Genomic DNA, 17,357 nt, shown 5'->3' on the forward strand with positions numbered 1-17,357 from the left:
GGCAATAAAAGTTGAAGTGTCTACTCATGACCATGAGGCAGAAAAGAGGTATGGAAAGTTCAATGAGGAACTGCAACGGATTAAGAGAGATTATGAGGATCTCCTCAAAGTTAAAGAAAAACTAGAGGAGGATAAGGCGGATGCAGAGCAATAGCGCCAAGTGGATGAGACCACTCTGCAAGATATCCGTGAGGAGAATGATGATCTCCGGGGAAAGACCCTAGATCTGGAAGCTCAGGTGAAGGAGCTACAGATGTCCTGTGATACTCTCCAGAAGGTGGAGACGTACCTTAAGGAAACAGTCAGCAAGATGGAAGCTGAGCGAGAGAAGAAGGAGGAGTCCATCGGAAAAACCACAGACCAGGGCCAGAAGTTGACCGCTGGTGATGGGAGGTAAGAAGCAGATACCTCCTCGAGTGATGTGGGCTCGGAGGGTTCGGTGGATGTCGGAGCCGAAATCAAGCAGCTCAAGGAGTTGCTACAAGCCCAGTGGACGCAAGAGAAGCGTGAGAGACTGGCTATTGAGAGCCGAGTGGGCGCATTGGAGACGGAGATGTCTGAGAGAGCTCTGCTGCTGGAAGAGCAGTTGAAGCAGGAAGAGCTTCAGAGATGGACTGCTGAGAAGCGAGTAACTGAGCTGGAAGGAGAAGTTATACAGCTCAAAGGTCGCCTAGCAAAGTGTCACGTGGTGAACGAGGTCTCCTTGGAGGAGGGAAAAGGCAAACAAGTTGCACTTACTCCCTTAGACCATGAGAAGGTGGGCCTGAGGAGAGCTTAGAGTATGGTATTGGAAGATAAAGGTGAAGTGGAGGTGGTCAAGACGAAAAGTTGTGAAGTTGTAGCTGTGAGTCAGCTCAGGGGAAGCATCCAGGGTGAAGAAGCTGGAAGTCAGTTGTCCCTGAAACCTGAGCTGGTTGATCGTCTGGAAACCACTGGTGAGACCAAAACGTCTCGGTACAAGTGCCTCGTAGATGTACCCGAGGACTTGAGGGAAGAATGCACCCGTGAGTTCGTGCATGAGGAGTTTAAGAAGGCCGTGGGAGCCTGTAAGGTGTACTTGACCTCAGAGGCTAGACAGCTGGTGGTCCTGTCCACGACTGAAGTCACAGTGAAGAGGGTGGCGATCCTGAGTGACATACATTGGCGATGTATTCGCACGAAGCGGTTTCTCCGGTTGACGACGGAGCAAGCCGCTAGACAACTGGAGCTGATGAGAAAGGCTCACAGTCTGCGAGATGAGGTCATCCGGGTGCCTCGTGTTCTGGTGGGAGAGCTCATTGGGAGAAAAGGCCGAGCCATGCAGATGATGGTGAAGAAGTCTGGTGTGGTGAAAGTAAGCAGTCCACTTGATCGTCAGGATTGGATACCGGATGAAGACGGCATGGTCTCATTCTACGCTATAGGAACGGAAGAAAGTCATGCATATATGAGCATGCTGGTGGAGTACCGAGTGACCTACCTGCGAGAGGTGGAACAATTGAATCTCGCTAGACTCCGAGTAGATGGACAGCATCATCTGAGCAGTAGAAGATGGCAGCCATCTGGAAATGGTGGGACCCAACAGAGAAGGGGGCCCCTAGATAACAGAACACCTGAAGTTAGGGACCCTTCAAAATGTCCTGAAAGTAGTGGGCGTGGGTTTAGAGGTAGTGAGACCTCCAGTAACTCAGGTTTGGGTGGCCCGTACAAACGACCCAATAGAGGACCGGACAATATGGAGTCGAACCGGACCTTAGGTACAAGGACATGTGAGTCGCACTGCCGTATTGACCGCTGGGAGCGGGGGAGACCTGACAGGGTTTCGACTGACCGCTGGGAGCGGGGGAGACCTGACAGGGTTTCGACTGACCGCTGGGAGCGGGGGAGACCTGACAAGGTTACGACCCGGAAAGGTGACCTGACGAAGACAGTGACATTGACAGATGGGAGGTCCCTAAGGAATGGGCTAGATCAATGAATAATGTTCCAGGGGCTGGACAACTTAAGGGTCAAGTGCATGGTCTCTGTGTGAACTGTGGGTTATAAACTTTTGTGTATATTATGTGTTCAACCCCACAGGTTTTAACAGAGGGGGGGAATATGTGGTGCAGTGGCATTGCTACATTGCTATAATGATCTAGTATGTCTGTTTAGGCTATTTCCTCCCCCTCAGCTGACTGGTCACATAACTGTGACATCACACAGGTCCTTTTTGCTCACAGAAGGAATGGACACGTGACTGTGAGATAAGCACAGGTCCTGTGGCTGTTTCTACAGGATATAAAAACCCTGGTGATTTGAGACAAGTGTGTAGAGGTGCAAGGGGTGTGACAGGCGTGTTTCCTGTTACCTGTGTGCGGACACCGTGTGAGAGACATGAGGCTGTTCCCTGTGGGTGAGGGAACACCGCTCGTGTGAGGCCTGGTGAGGCCTGGTGAAGCCTGGTGGACTCCTGGAGGGTGAAGCCTGGATCTGAGTGAGAGAGATGCCAGTAAGCCTTGGAGGGCCAGAGGCTAAGAGGACTCCTGGAGGGTGAAGCCTGGATCTGAGTGTAACTAGATGCCAGTAAGCCTTGGAGGGCCAGAAGGCTAGAAACCCCTATCGGGCGGAACCAAATGGACTGAAGCAGCCGTAAACCAGCAAAGGTAATACTCTTGTGTTATGGACACTTACCTGGTTGTGTTAGTATTACCTTGCGGAAGGCTGTAATTAGAGCCAAGTGGGCCGGTCTGCCACTTGGGCTCGTGGACATTATGCATTTAATATGCCAGTGAGCACTAAGATGGACTGTGTGACCAGCAGTTTATGATGAGACAATAAACTGTTGGACTGTGAAACACCGCAAAGTCGTGGCTGGTGTGCTTTTGTTGATGAGCTGCAGCGAGTATCCCCCAGGATAATGACAAGCGCTGCCTTACAATATATATATATTTATATATATATATATATATATATATATATATATATATATATATACAGCATATATATGTATATAATATAACGGGAGATGCGTGTCTCTGTCTGAAGCCTTTATAGACTGCGCATGCGCGACTCGCAGTCTGGCTCCAGACAGAGGACTGCATCCAGCCGTTACAGGTAAGAGGAGTGTGTAGGGCGCCGGAGATCACGGTATGCGTAGACATAACGCATACCATGAACTCTGGCGCCTTACTTACATACTTACCTTGCCGTGATGCCTCTCTTCACCGGAGACAGGGGCAGGATTGAGGCATCGGATCGGCGCATGCACATAGCGCTATCCGGCTCCATTTTACTGAAGACACATTTGCAGTGTGTCTTCAGCAAAATGGTGCCAGACAGCGCGATATGGGCATGCACGTACTCTAGCACCACATTCCTCCCCCAGCCTCCGGCAGAACAGGACACCGCAGTGCTGGAGCACAGGGAAAAAAGGTGAGCATAAGTGTTTATTTTTTGTATGTGTGTACAGCGTGAAAGGGATGAGGGATGCCATACATACCAGGATTGGGGTGGTGAGGGGTCCACACATACCAGGATTTGGGGGATGAGATTTACCAAGCATACCAAAAAAAAAAAAAAAAAAAAATGGGGACCATGCATACCAGGATGGAGGGGTACCACACATACCAGGATTGTGGGGTGAGGGGAACATGCATACTAGGAATGGGGGGTGAGGGGACCGTGCATAACAGGATTGTGGGGTGAGGGGGATCATGCATACCAGGATGAGGGGTGCCACACACACCAGGATTGGGGGGGTGAGGGGACCATGCATACCAGGATTGGGGGGTGAGGGGACCATGCATACCAGGATTGGGTGTGAGGGGTGCCATGCATACCAGGATAGGGATGAGGGGTGCCATGCATACCAGGATAGGGATGAGGGGTGCCATGCATTACAGGATAAGGATGAGGGGTGCCATGCATACCAAGATAGGGATGAGGGGTGCCATGCATACCAGGATAGGATGGTGGGGACAGGATGGGGGCAGCAGAAATACCAGGAGGGGGGGCAGCACATACCAGCATGGGAAACCATATACCAATAAAAATGCTCGCCACCCGGGCGTAGAACAGGTTCAATAGCTATATATATATGTATGTATATATATATATATATATATATATATATATATATATATATACATACATATATACACACCTCATTGAAATTGCAACACCAAGATGGAAAAGTCATGGAATTATGAAAATCTATAAACAAATAATGATTTGCAGATGATAAACAGGCTGAAAGCTAAATTTTGAAATTATCTTCATGTATTTAATTTCAAATATGGCAACATGCGCAGCAATACAAGCACTTACATACCTTGGCATGTTTTCAATGAGGTCATTAATGGTTGTTCCTGGAATGTTCTGCCATGTTGAATACACCTGAGCAAGCAATTCATCAAGATCAGCTGCTTGCTGCTCACTTTGCAATTTTCGACTAATGACATCTCAGATGTGCTTGACGGGAGACAATTATGGAGATGCTGCAGGCAATAGTAGCACAGTTTAGGCTGCTCACAGCAGCTCGAGGAACATGCGGCCTGGTATTTCCGTGTTGAAACGCATATTCTGACACAATTTGTAGAAATGGCTCAATGGCCAAATTAATGTAACGCCGAGCTGGTAGTGTGTATGCTGTACATACATGCATATGTGAGTATATATATTATATATGCATGCATTATATATGCATGTATATATTTAGACAATAGTATTCAGACTTTAGTTCAAGAATAAAGAAAGAATTATTTCGCTAGAATTGTTTACATTCATTTTAAGGTTTACAAAGATGCAAGTCTTTTAATAACAATTTATGTATAAGTTTGATTATACAGGCCGTTTTTAAATACATTTTCTGAATAAATATTATTTTGTGAATTTGTTTTATGCCCATTTTTTCAGTTGACATCTTTTTATGAATTGTTTGTGCCACCACACCTACTGTATGCTATCTAGTAAACAATGGTTAAGCTTTAAATAATTGCTGTATTTCCAGGCAGAATGCATTTCAAATCACAGCGGTAGATGGTGTTTGCAGTGGAATAATACAGTGCTTATCGGCGGATGACTGCATAGAGTGGTTACAATCTATATCTACTAATATTTCCAATCTTACAAAGCACAATGTAAGTAAAAATATTCTTTTGACTCACTTAAAAGGTTTTGCCTCTAATCCTTTTGTTGTTGATGCCTAAGAGACACCACCTTGGTTTATCTTCGGATAAGCAAAGCTTGAAGCATCTCGTGAGAAATGAACATAATACTATAACTAAATCAACTCTAAAACATTAATGAAAAGTGAGATTCTGCCCGGGGTTTTCATTTGTATTTTCACCATCATGATTCAGATATATTGCTGTTTTCCTCTGTAACTCTGGTTCAATGGACCAAGAATCTGCATGTTTCCTGAATACCAACAGTTATGGAAATCAATCAATGCTAATAGGTAAACATAGTAAATGGAACATAATCAAAATAATGCAATTTTTATTGAATGTAAAATCAATGAATTATTAAAGCCAAAAATTGGATTACTTTGTATACACGATTCTTTAATTTTAAATAGTTACAAGAACAAAATGTAAAAATACAGCACATTTCAGAATGTGAAAACAATTAAGAAAGGAATTTATTATATAATATATCATCATATTAAAAAAAATGTTTTATGTTATATTGTAACCCTGTAATAGGGTTGTAATTCTAACTATAAGAGCATATACATGCAATTTTCATTTTCTTTTACATTTTGAATAAATGCAAAAGTCTGTATCAAACTGTTTTTATAGACCTTTAATATGACACTGATTTTATTTGTACATGTGCTCTCTAGAATGAAAAGTATTGCAGAATAAGCAAACATTATTTAAAGATTTCTATTGTTATTAGATTATTGTTAGTGTTGTCTTCTACCGGCTTTAAAAGGGGGACTTTGATCCCTGAAACGCATTGATAACTTGAAATTGATTTTTTTTACCCTCCTTTTTTACCATACTTTTATTACATTTTATAAATTTTTGCTTAATTCGCGCTGTTCTCGTTTTTACTTTTTGAACTTTTCCGATCTTAGTTTTGCCCTTATATTTTGCATCCACATATTCCAGGCTAAGTTGGCTAACAATGCCTAGGAATTCTGGAAAAATAGGTAACATTTACAATATCAGTGCTTTATTTGTTATATCCTGGAAAAGCATCATTTTTTTGATTATCTTATTGTAGCATCAATTGATGTACTCAATGTACTCTGTAGCGCATTTTTCTCAAGTCTCTCATTTTTTTCTGTTCTTCTGCTGCTTCCTCCTATTACATTAATAACGGACATGTGGAAGGACAGACAATAAGAAGGAAAGAAAATGAATAGAGATGAGGCACTAGAGTTATATGGGACTAGTTTTAAACACTGTAAAAAAACCATAATAAAATAGAGAAAAATATGAAAAAGAGAATAGAAAATAAAGGGAAATAAAAATGAAAATATCTTTTTACTTTGTTAAGAAATACGTTGAATTAAGATTTATACTTCTGAGTATTTCACTTAGGCGCTTCTTTTTTGTTTACTCCTTTGTATCCTTAAATATGTGGAAAAAAACTAAATAAGAAAATTGAAAAAAATGAAACTTCTTGCACCATTTAAGGACATATTGTGCTGACTTCAGTATGCATAAATTGTGAGCCCTCAGTTATTTGTTCAAATGAGCTTGTTTTTAATTCTAGATGTTTCACTTAAATGTTTTTTTTCTTTTTTATCTTTCAAGTATATGGGAAATTGTTAATAAAAACTAAAAGTAAAGGCATCACTTTAGGCTGTCCTGTGCTGACTTAAATGCTTAAAAATTGAGTCCTCAGTAAGTAATACCATTAAGTGGCTAAACAAGATAATGATGCCATACTTTCATAGCATACTAGCTACAGAATAACTCACTACAAAGATTTTTTTTTTACTATTACAAAACGAAGGATTCCAGAATGAACTTCTTTTTCATGGAATATAATTAGCATTTATCAGGTATCAAATACTGTGCACTGTAATTTTTTTTAACATCTATTTGTGAGATAAGGTAAAAAGAAGAGAGGTAGCTACATGCTGTTCATATAGTACACTAGTGGCAACAGAAAAGCTGTAGGTTGTGAACTTTCCTGAAGTGATGGGTTTTCAGGATACTTTTGAAGAATTCAATAAAGTGTAAAGTCTGAATAGTCATAGTAGCGAGGTTAGGTGATGTGCAGTAAAAACCTTGAAATGTTGAAGAAGGTTGTGCGTGAAGTGTATCATGTACAGGTGCATCTTACTAAATTAGAATATCATCAAAAAGTTAATTTATGCTGTAATGTCTGTATATTCGCTTTTGCTTCCTCCCCTGCCCAGAAGCTGTGGTATGATCAGACTGTGTTCCGTACACGGTCAGAAATAGCTATTTCACAGTACACAGCAAGGACACATTTATAAGATTATTTCAGCACAGGAAGATTTTATTTAAATACATTCAATTGTGGAAGTTATTTATATTCCAAGATCTATTGATTAAAATGAACTTTTGTTCGTGGGAAAACCCCTTTAAGGTCTTAAACCTTTGTCAAGGTTATCTGAACACAGAAATCTCAAAGCGTGTCCAAACTTTTGCATCAGCCCATTTTTTTTTTTTTGTAATTTTTTAAATATAAAAAATGACAATATATATGTTTTTTTCCTAAAATGCACAGTAAATGTGTCATCTTTAACTTTAGGTCTTTTAGAGATCATTTCATCTTCAACTTGCTTAACAGTTCACAATAACAGTAATTTTACAAGGGGCTGTCATGGAGAAAATTAAATGCTTACAGAGATGAGAGAAAAGAACTTGACCTCTACTCTGTCTGGCTGACCCCTCCTTTGGAATTAAGTAACCATGGATACTTCTGATGTGACGCCTTGCTTCAGGAATGTGGAGTAGCTTTACGATTGAGATAAGAGTTGAAACATGTAAAGATCTGAGATCCCTTTGTGTTCTCATTAAAAATTAAGAAGGGAGGTTTGCACGAACTGCGTTGATCCAATTGATGGAAAAATCAAATATTCAGAAATGTGATGAAATGGCAAATGCAAAGCATGGTTTCAAGTCACTAAGCAATGACCATAATCCTTTCAATCGAATACGGAGCTGATACACGAGGCTATACCTGGCATATTTGGTCTCTATGTAAAGATAAAATCATGATAAAAAATATGATATTAATATCGAGCACCTGCGACTCTCCAGAGCAAAGATATAGTCAATTTATGGAATCTCATAATTTTCTGAAACTGAAGTCACATCTCAAGTCCAACCCTGTAAGGAGTCATGAAGGGGAGGTGTGTGGGTGTAACTTAAGAGCTAGCAAAAGGCAAATGCAACTTTTGGGCGTCGTCGGTACTTGGAGGCACAGTTCACTGTGGGTGCTGTCCGTTTTTCCTTGAGTGCCTCACTTCATAAATCTGAAGCCATTGCTGTGATGACAGGTTTAGTAACTTTTCTTGGTTTATCCTTTTATTTTATGAAATTGTACAGTACAGAACAAAATTTTGGACACACTTTCTCATTTAAAGATTTTTCTGTATTTTCATGACTATGAAAATTGTACATTCACACTGAAGGCATCAAAACTATGAATTAACACATGTGGAATTATATACTTAACAAAAAAGTGTGAAACAACTGAAAATCCATCTTATATTCTTGGTTCTTCAAAGTAGTCACCTTTTGCTTTGAAGACTGCTTTGCACACTCTTGGCATTCTCTTGATGAGCTTCAAGAGGTAGTCAACGGAAATGGTTTTCACTTCACAGGTGTGCCCTGTCAGGTTTGATAAGTGGGATTTCTTGCCTTATAAATGGGGTTGGGACCATCAGTTGTGTTGTACAGAAGTCAGGTGGATACACAGCTGATAGTCCTACTGAATAGACTGTTAGAATTTGTATTATGGCAAGAAAAAAGCAGCTAAGTAAAGAAAAACAAGTGGCCATCATTACTTTAAGAAATGAAGGTCAGTCAGTCCGAAAAATTGGGAAAACTTTTAAAGTGTCCCCAAGTGCAGTTGCAAAAACCATCAAGCACTACAAAGAAACTGGCTCACATGAGGACCGCCCCAGAAAAGGAAGACCAAGAGTCACCTCTGCTTCTGAGGATAAGTTTATCCGAGTCACCAGCCTCAGAAATCGCAGGTTAACAGCAGCTCAGATTAGAGACCAGGTCAATGCCACACAGAGTTCTAGCAGCAGACACATCTCTACAACAACTGTTAAGAGGAGACTTTGTGCAGCAGGCCTTCATGGTAAAATAGCTGCTAGAAAACCACTGCTAAGGATAGGCAACAAGCAGAAGAGACTTGTTTGGGCTAAAGAACACAAGGAATGGACATTAGACCAGTGGAAATCTGTGCTTTGGTCTCATGAGTCCAAGTTTGAGATCTTTGGTTCCAACCACCGTGTCTTTATGCGACGCAGAAAAGGTGAACGGATGGACTCTTCTTGCCTGGTTCCCACCATGAAGCATGGAGGAGGAGGTATGATGGTGTGGGGGTGCTTTTATGGTGACACTGTTAGGGATTTATTGAAAATTGAAGGCATACTGAAACAGCAGTGCTACCACACCATCTTGCAGTGGCATGCTATTCCATCCGATTTGCGTTTAGTTGGACCATCATTTATTTTTCAACAGGACAATGACCTCAAACACCTCCAGGCTGTAAAAGAGCTATTTGACCAAGAAGGAGAGTGATGGGGTGCTACGCCAGATGACCTGGCCTCCACAGTCACCCGACCTGAACCCAATCGAGATGGTTTGGGGTGAGCTGGACCGCAGAGTGAAGGCAAAAGGGCCAACAAGTGCTAAGCATCTCTGGGAACTCCTTTAAGATTGTTGGAAGACCATTTCCGGAGACTACCTCTTGAAGCTCATCAAGAGAATGCCAAGAGTGTGCAAAGCAGTCAACAAAGCAAAAGGTGGCTACTTTGAAGAACCTAGAATATATGACATATTTTCAGTTGTTTCACACTTTTTTGTTATGTATTAGTGCTGAGCGAACATGCTCGACACTGCTCGGTACTCGCCCGAGCATCACGCTACTCGGGATGTTCGGCGAGCACCGAGCATTTCCGGGTTACTCGGGCGGGAGCTCGGGTCTCCGCCCTGCATGTTTGACGCTCTTTACAGAGCCAATGAACATGCAGGGATTGCCAGCCAGTCACTGTAATGCTGCAGCCATGTTGGTTGTGGGCATTACAGTGATTGGCTGGCCGCACAGCGTCACCTCGAGTATTTAAAACGGGGCGCCGCCATCTTGGACACAGTCGCTCTGGATTAGACAGTGTAGGGACAGCGCTTCTGATTTAGGGAGAGATATAAACTGCAAAATAGTTAGTGTAGGGTCTGTAAAGGCTGCCAGAACAAACAAACAGTCCTTTTCAGGACTAATATCCATCCCAGATACCAGGCAGGCAGGCTTTATAGGAGACACAGTGGTTATACCTGCATTACAGTCCTGTGTGCTCCTGTTGCTAAAATTGCTGGACTTAGCACCAGGTGTCGGGGGCCAGGAAAAATCCTTTTTTTTTCATCTAAATCCTCCTTTTTTTTTCCTCCTTCACACTGTACAAATACCCGTCTTATTAACCTTTTGGTGTGTCCCCCCCCCCCCCAGCGTGTCTCTGATTTTTCAGACACAAATATAACTGTTGAAAAAAGTCTGGTGTAGGCTAGAGAAACAGAAGTGTTGTTTTGCACTTCCACGGTTCAAACCTCTGTATTATCCATTTTGGGCCATTTGTATCTAAAAAAAAAGCAGTTTGAGTGTGTCGCTCACTGTTCAGCCGCAAATATCTCTATTTAAAAAAGTGTGGTATACCCCAGTAAACAATAACTGTGGTTTTGCCATCCCACGGTAAAAAATCTCTATTATTCAGCTTTTGGTAGTTTTTTCCGTAAAGAAAAACAGTAGTGTCTCCTGACTGTTGTGACAAAAAATATATCTGTTGAAAATAGTCTTGTGTAGGCCCGACATCCCAGTGTGGTTTCGCAGTTCCACGTGTCAAATCGCTGTACTATCCAGTTTTGGGCCTTTGGTATCTAAAAAAAAGCAGTTTGAGTGGGTCGCTCACTGTTCAGCCGCAAATATCTCTATTTAAAAAAGTGTGGTATACCCCAGTAAACAATAACAGTGGTTTTGCCATCCCACGGTACAAAATCTCTATTATTCAGCTTTTGGTAGTTTTTTCCGTAAAGAAAAACAGTAGTGTCTCCTGACTGTTGTGACACAAAAATATATCTGTTGAAAATAGTCTTATGTAGGCCCGACATCCCAGTGTGATTTCGCTGTTCCACGGGTCAAATCGCTGTACTATCCAGTTTTGGGCCTTTGGTATCTAAAAAAAAAGCAATTTGAGTGTGTCGCTCACTGTTCAGCCGCAAATATCTCTATTTAAAAAAGTGTGGTATACCCCAGTAAACAATAACTGTGGTTTTGCCATCCCACGGTAAAAAATCTCTATTATTCCACTTTTGGTAGTTTTTTCCGTAAAGAAAAACAGTAGTGTCTCCTGACTGTTGTGACACAAAAATATATCTGTTGAAAATAGTCTTGTGTAGGCCCGACATCCCAGTGTGGTTTCGCAGTTCCACGTGTCAAATCGCTGTACTTTCCAGTTTTGGGCCTTTGGTATCTAAAAAAAAAGCAGTTTGAGTTTCTTAGAGATGCTATTGTAGAATATCTTAATGATAATAACTGTCTAACTCCATATCAACATGGATTCATAAGGGATCGCTCCTGCCAAACAAACCTGATCGCCTTCTACGAGGAGGTGAGCTCACAGCTGGACCGGGGAGAGTCAGTGGATGTTGTATACCTTGACTTCTCCAAAGCGTTTGATACCGTGCCACACAAAAGGTTGGTATATAAAATGAGAATTCTTGGTCTGGGGGATAATGTGTGCAAGTGGGTAAATAGCTGGCTGAGTGATAGAAAGCAGAGGGTGGTTATCAATGGAGTAAGCTCAGGGTGTGTCAGGGTTACTTTCGGGGTGCCTCAAGGGTCTGTCTTGGGCCCTATATTATTTAAAATATTTATTAATGATCTAGTGGAAGGGTTGCATAGTAAAATAGCAATATTTGCAGATGATACTAAACTTTGTAAAGTAGTTAATACAGATGAGGACAGGGCACAGCTACAGGAGGATTTGGATAAATTGGGGAGTTGGGCTAAAAAATGGCAAATGGGGTTCAATGCCGATAAATGTAAGGTCATGCACATGGGAAAGAAAAACAGCGGTCACCCATACATATTAAATGGGAAACCGTTGGGGAAATCTGACATGGAGAAGGACCTGGGCGTCTTGGTTAATAGCAAATTAAATTGGAGTGCCCAGTGTCAGGCAGCAGCTGCGAAGGCAAATAGAGTCATGGCATGCATCAGAAGAGGAATAGGGGCATATGATGAGAACATTGTTCTTCCTCTGTATAAAGCGCTGGTAAGGCCGCACTTAGAATATTGTGCACAGTTCTGGGCTCCGGTGCTCAGGAAAGACATATTGGAGCTAGAGAGGGTACAAAGGAGGGCGACTAAGGTAATAAAGGGAATGGAGGGACTAGAATACCCAGAGAGGTTGTCAAAATTAGGCCTATTTACATTGGAAAAGAGAAGGCTTAGGGGAGACCTCATAAACATGTATAAATACATCAGGGGGCAGTACAGAGATCTCTCCCATGACCTGTTTATACGAAGGATGGTGACAAAGACGAGGGGGCACACTATGCGTCTGGAGGAAAGGAGGTTCCTGCACCAGCATAGAAGGGGATTCTTTACGGTCAGAGCCGTGAGACTCTGGAACTCTCTGGGAGAGGAAGTGGTGATGTCCAACTCACTTAAAGAGTTCAAGAGAGGCCTGGACACCTTTCTTGAGAACAATAAAATTACATCTTATGCTTAGTTAATTAATCCAGGGATTTAATCTGACTGCCAGATTGGAGTCGGGAAGTGAATTTTTCCTCAATGATGTAAATTGGCCTATACCGCATGGTATAGGAATAGCGGAATAGCTGCAGTGCACAAGAAATAGGCTGAACTGGATGGACGCTTGTCTTTTTTCGGCCTTATAAACTATGTAACTATGTAACTATGTAACTATGAGTGGGTCGCTCACTGTTCAGCCGCAAATATCTCTATTTAAAAAAGTGTGGTATACCCCAGTAAACAATAACAGTGGTTTTGCCATCCCACGATAAAAAATCTCTATTATTCAGCTTTTGGTAGTTTTTTCCGTAAAGAAAAACAGTAGTGTCTCCTGACTGTTGTTACACAAAAATATATCTGTTGAAAATAGTCTTGTGTAGGCCCGACATCCCAGTGTGGTTTCGCAGTTCCACGTGTCAAATCGCTGTACTTTCCAGTTTTGGGCCTTTGGTATCTAAAAAAAAAGCAGTTTGAGTGGGTCGCTCACTGTTCAGCCGCAAATATCTCTATTTAAAAAAGTGTGGTATACCCCAGTAAACAATAACAGTGGTTTTGCCACCCCACGGTAAAAAATCTCTATTATTCAGCTTTTGGTAGTTTTTTCCGTAAAGAAAAACAGTAGTGTCTCCTGACTGTTGTGACACAAAAATATATCTGTTGAAAATAGTCTTGTGTAGGCCCGACATCCCAGTGTGGTTTCGCAGTTCCACGGGTCAAATCGCTGTACTTTCCAGTTTTGGGCCTTTGGTATCTAAAAAAAAGCAGTTTGAGTGTGTCGCTCACTGTTAAGCCGCAAATATCTCTATTTAAAAAAGTGTGGTATACCCCAGTAAACAATAACTGTGGTTTTGCCATCCCACGGTAAAAAATCTCTATTGTTCAGCTTTTGGTAGTTTTTTCCATAAAGAAAAACAGTAGTGTCTCCTGACTGTTGTGACACAAAAATATATCTGTTGAAAATAGTCTTGTGTAGGCTTGACATCCCAGTGTGGTTTCGCAGTTCCACGTGTCAAATCGCTGTACTATCCAGTTTTGGGCCTTTGGTATCTAAAAAAAAAGCAGTTTGAGTGGGTCGCTCACTGTTCAGCCGCAAATATCTCTATTTAAAAAAGTGTGGTATACCCCAGTAAACAATAACTGTGGTTTTGCCATCCCACGGTAAAAAATCTCTATTATTCAGCTTTTGGTAGTTTTTTCCATAAAGAAAAACAGTAGTGTCTCCTGACTGTTGTGACACAAAAATATATCTGTTGAAAATAGTCTTGTGTAGGCTTGACATCCCAGTGTGGTTTCGCAGTTCCACGTGTCAAATCGCTGTACTATCCAGTTTTGGGCCTTTGGTATCTAAAAAAAAAGCAGTTTGAGTGGGTCGCTCACTGTTCAGCCGCAAATATCTCTATTTAAAAAAGTGTGGTATACCCCAGTAAACAATAACTGTGGTTTTCCTCTTCCACGGTTCTAATCTACTCTTTATTACCCTTTTTCCATTGATAGTGCAAGTGTAAGCTATTTTACTTCATTTACAATGGGCAAGGCGAGTGGCATGGGACGTGGAAGTGGACGTTCTGGTGATGGTTCGTGCAGAGGACGGGGCCGTGGCCAAGGTGAAAATGTGCCACAACCAACAGCCACATCTTCTCGCTCCCACTTCTTGACCGAATTACTAGGGAAGCTCAGAACAACACCAGTATTGAGAACTGATAAGTGTGAACAGGTTATTAATTGGATAGCAGATAATACTTCCAGTTACCTGGGCACCACCACCTCCGGTCTGTCTTCCACACGGTCAACTCTTAGTAGCCGTGAGTCTCGACCGCATACTCCTCCTCACCCTGATGCTCCTTCCTCCCACCATGCCGAATGTCGTCAGACAGCAAGTGATCCCACACTTGAACACTCTGAAGAGCTGTTCACTGGTCCGTTTCCATATTTGGGCCCCTCGCCTGATACGCTTGAAGTGGTGGAAGAGGAGATCCCATGTTGCGATGCCCAAATATTTGAACAGCCACGGCCACAGGAAGTCGACGTTGGCAATTTGTCACAAGAGGTGGACGATGACGAGACACAATTGCCAGGAAGTGAGGAGGAGGATCGTGGTGTGCAAGTGGAAGAGGAGGAGGTGGTGGATGATCTAGTAACTGACCCAACGTGGAAGGAGGACATGCAGAGTGAGGCCAGCAGCACACAGGGGGAGGGAGGCAGAGTACCCCAACAGGCAGGAAGAAGCAGTGTGGTGGCCACAGACAGAAGGCAGGCAACCATTCCCCGTAACACCAACACGAGGGACGTTGCCAGTACAAGCGGTAGGTCTTCCAGAGTCTGGAATTTTTTTAAAGACTCTGCTGATAACTCCAAAAAGGCCTTATGTTCCACCTGCCATGCCAGCATCAGCAGGGGTGACAAAACTACCAGCCTGACCACCACCAGCATGATCAGGCACATGGCAGCAAAGCACCCGGCTTTGTGGGGCGAAACCCAGGGTCCACGACCAGTGTCAGCGGGTGTCACCACTGCTTCTTCCACTGTTGTGCGTGCAATGGAACCCCCTGTTCTGTGTGCAAGGCAATCCCCTGTCCATACTGCATGTAAAGATGCCCCCTCCTCTCAGTCTTCACTTGTTATGGCAGATTCTCAAGAAACAGCATCAACGTCCACGTCCACGTCCCACCGCAGCGTTCAATTGTCCATATCCCAGACCTTTGAACGAAAGCGGAAATTCGCAGCTAACGCCCCTCAGGCCACAGTCCTAAATTCGCACATTTCACGACTGCTTGCATTGGAAATGCTGCCTTTTAGGCTGGTGGAGACGGAATCCTTCCGCAATCTTATGGCGGTGGCCGTCCCTCGTTACTCGGTCCCCAGCCGACACTATTTTGCTCGGTGTGCCATCCCCGCACTACACAAGCACGTGTCCCAAGGCATCTGCCGTGCCCTCAACAACGCAGTTACTGGGAGAGTCCACCTGACAACGGACACGTGGACAAGTGCTTGTGGCCAGGGACGGTACATCTCTCTGACGGCACACTGGGTAAACATAGTGGAAGCCGGGACCTTGGGACGGAACACATCCTCCCCACACCGACGATTGCGGGCCCTATGTCAGTCAGAGTTGCCCCCACAGTGTACAGCTCCTGCGCATCCTCCTCCTCCTCCTCCTCCTCATGTTCAGCCTCCATCTCAGATATCACCACATCAGTTACAAGCTGGAAGCATTGCAGTACTGCCTCCGCCAAGCGGCAACAGGCTGTGCTGAAACTCATAAGCTTAGATGATAAACCTCACACTGCTTGTGAGCTGTGGACAGCTGTGAAAGAGCAGGCAGATCTGTGGCTGAGACCGCTGAACCTACATCCCGGCATGGTCGTGTGTGACAATGGCCGTAACCTGGTGGCGGCTCTGAAGCGAGGTGAGATCACACACGTACCATGCCTGACTCATGTACTTAACCTCGTGGTTCAGCGGTTTCTTAAATCGTACCCCGAGTTGCCAGATCTGCTCGTGAAAGTACGCCGCCTGTCAGCTCATTTTCGCAAGTCGGCTACAGTTCCGCCGCCCTTGCTGTGTTGCAGCAGCGTTTGCAGCTTCCAGCACACCGACTGGTGTGTGATGTCCCCACACGTTGGAACTCTACCCTCCACATGTTGCTTAGGTTTTGAGAGCAGAAGAGAGCAGTTGTGGAGTACCAGCTGCAACAAGGCCGTCGATAATCAGGTCAGACTCCACACATAAGACCTCAGGAGTGGACCTGGATGTCTGACATATGTACCGTCCTGACAAACTTTGAGGAGGCCACCAAGATGGTGAGTGGCGATGACGCCATCTTTAGTGTCAGCATCCCACTTGTCTGTCTTTTGCAAAGCTCTCTGCAGAGAATTAAAGAGGAGGCATTGCAGCCAGAGTATGATGAGATGGATCAAGAAGCCGTAGCGGGCGATTACACACAGCCCAGCCTCATCTCATCCCAACGTGCATTGGGGGACAATGAGGGAGAGGAGGAGGAGGAGGAGGAGGAGGAAGAACAGGAGCTGCTATCATGTGTTGTAGACGTTAGTACCTGTACAAGTGTCATACCGTCGGTTAAGCGTGGGTGGCCTGAGGACAGGGGGGAGGAGGAAGAGGAGGAGGAGGAGGAGAGCATGGTCAGTCGTCATCTTGGTGAGGACACGGAAATCTTGCCCGTTACCAGTCTGGCACGCATGGCTGACTTTATGTTACGCTGCCTTAACCGTGACCCTCGCGTTGTCAAAATGTTGGGTGACAGTCATTACTGGTTGGTCACACTTGTAGACCCCCGCTACAAGGAGAACTTTCACTCTCTTATTCCTGAGGTGGAGAGGTCTACAAAAATGGGGCAATACCAGAAGGCCCTTGCTGCAGAACTCTTAAAAAAATTCCCATCTGAACACTCTAGCGGCAGAGGTCAC

General features: G+C 43.6%; 1 protein-coding gene across 1 annotated transcript in view; it reads left to right on the forward strand.

Moving 5' to 3' along the window:
* SNTG1 (syntrophin gamma 1) overlaps positions 1 to 17,357 on the forward strand; it is a 1,226,946-nt gene that overhangs the window by 1,041,138 nt on the left and 168,451 nt on the right. Inside the window, exon 13 of the mRNA XM_073679284.1 lies at positions 4,970 to 5,099. Coding sequence (XP_073535385.1) covers positions 4,970 to 5,099 — 130 coding nt within the window. The remainder of the gene's footprint in view (positions 1 to 4,969; positions 5,100 to 17,357) is intronic.

Source organism: Phyllobates terribilis, unplaced genomic scaffold (genome assembly GCF_046119375.1).
Source record: "Phyllobates terribilis strain yellow unplaced genomic scaffold, ASM4611937v1 Scaffold_4__5_contigs__length_816908805, whole genome shotgun sequence".
In the NCBI taxonomy this organism is placed as follows: Eukaryota; Metazoa; Chordata; class Amphibia; order Anura; family Dendrobatidae; genus Phyllobates; species Phyllobates terribilis.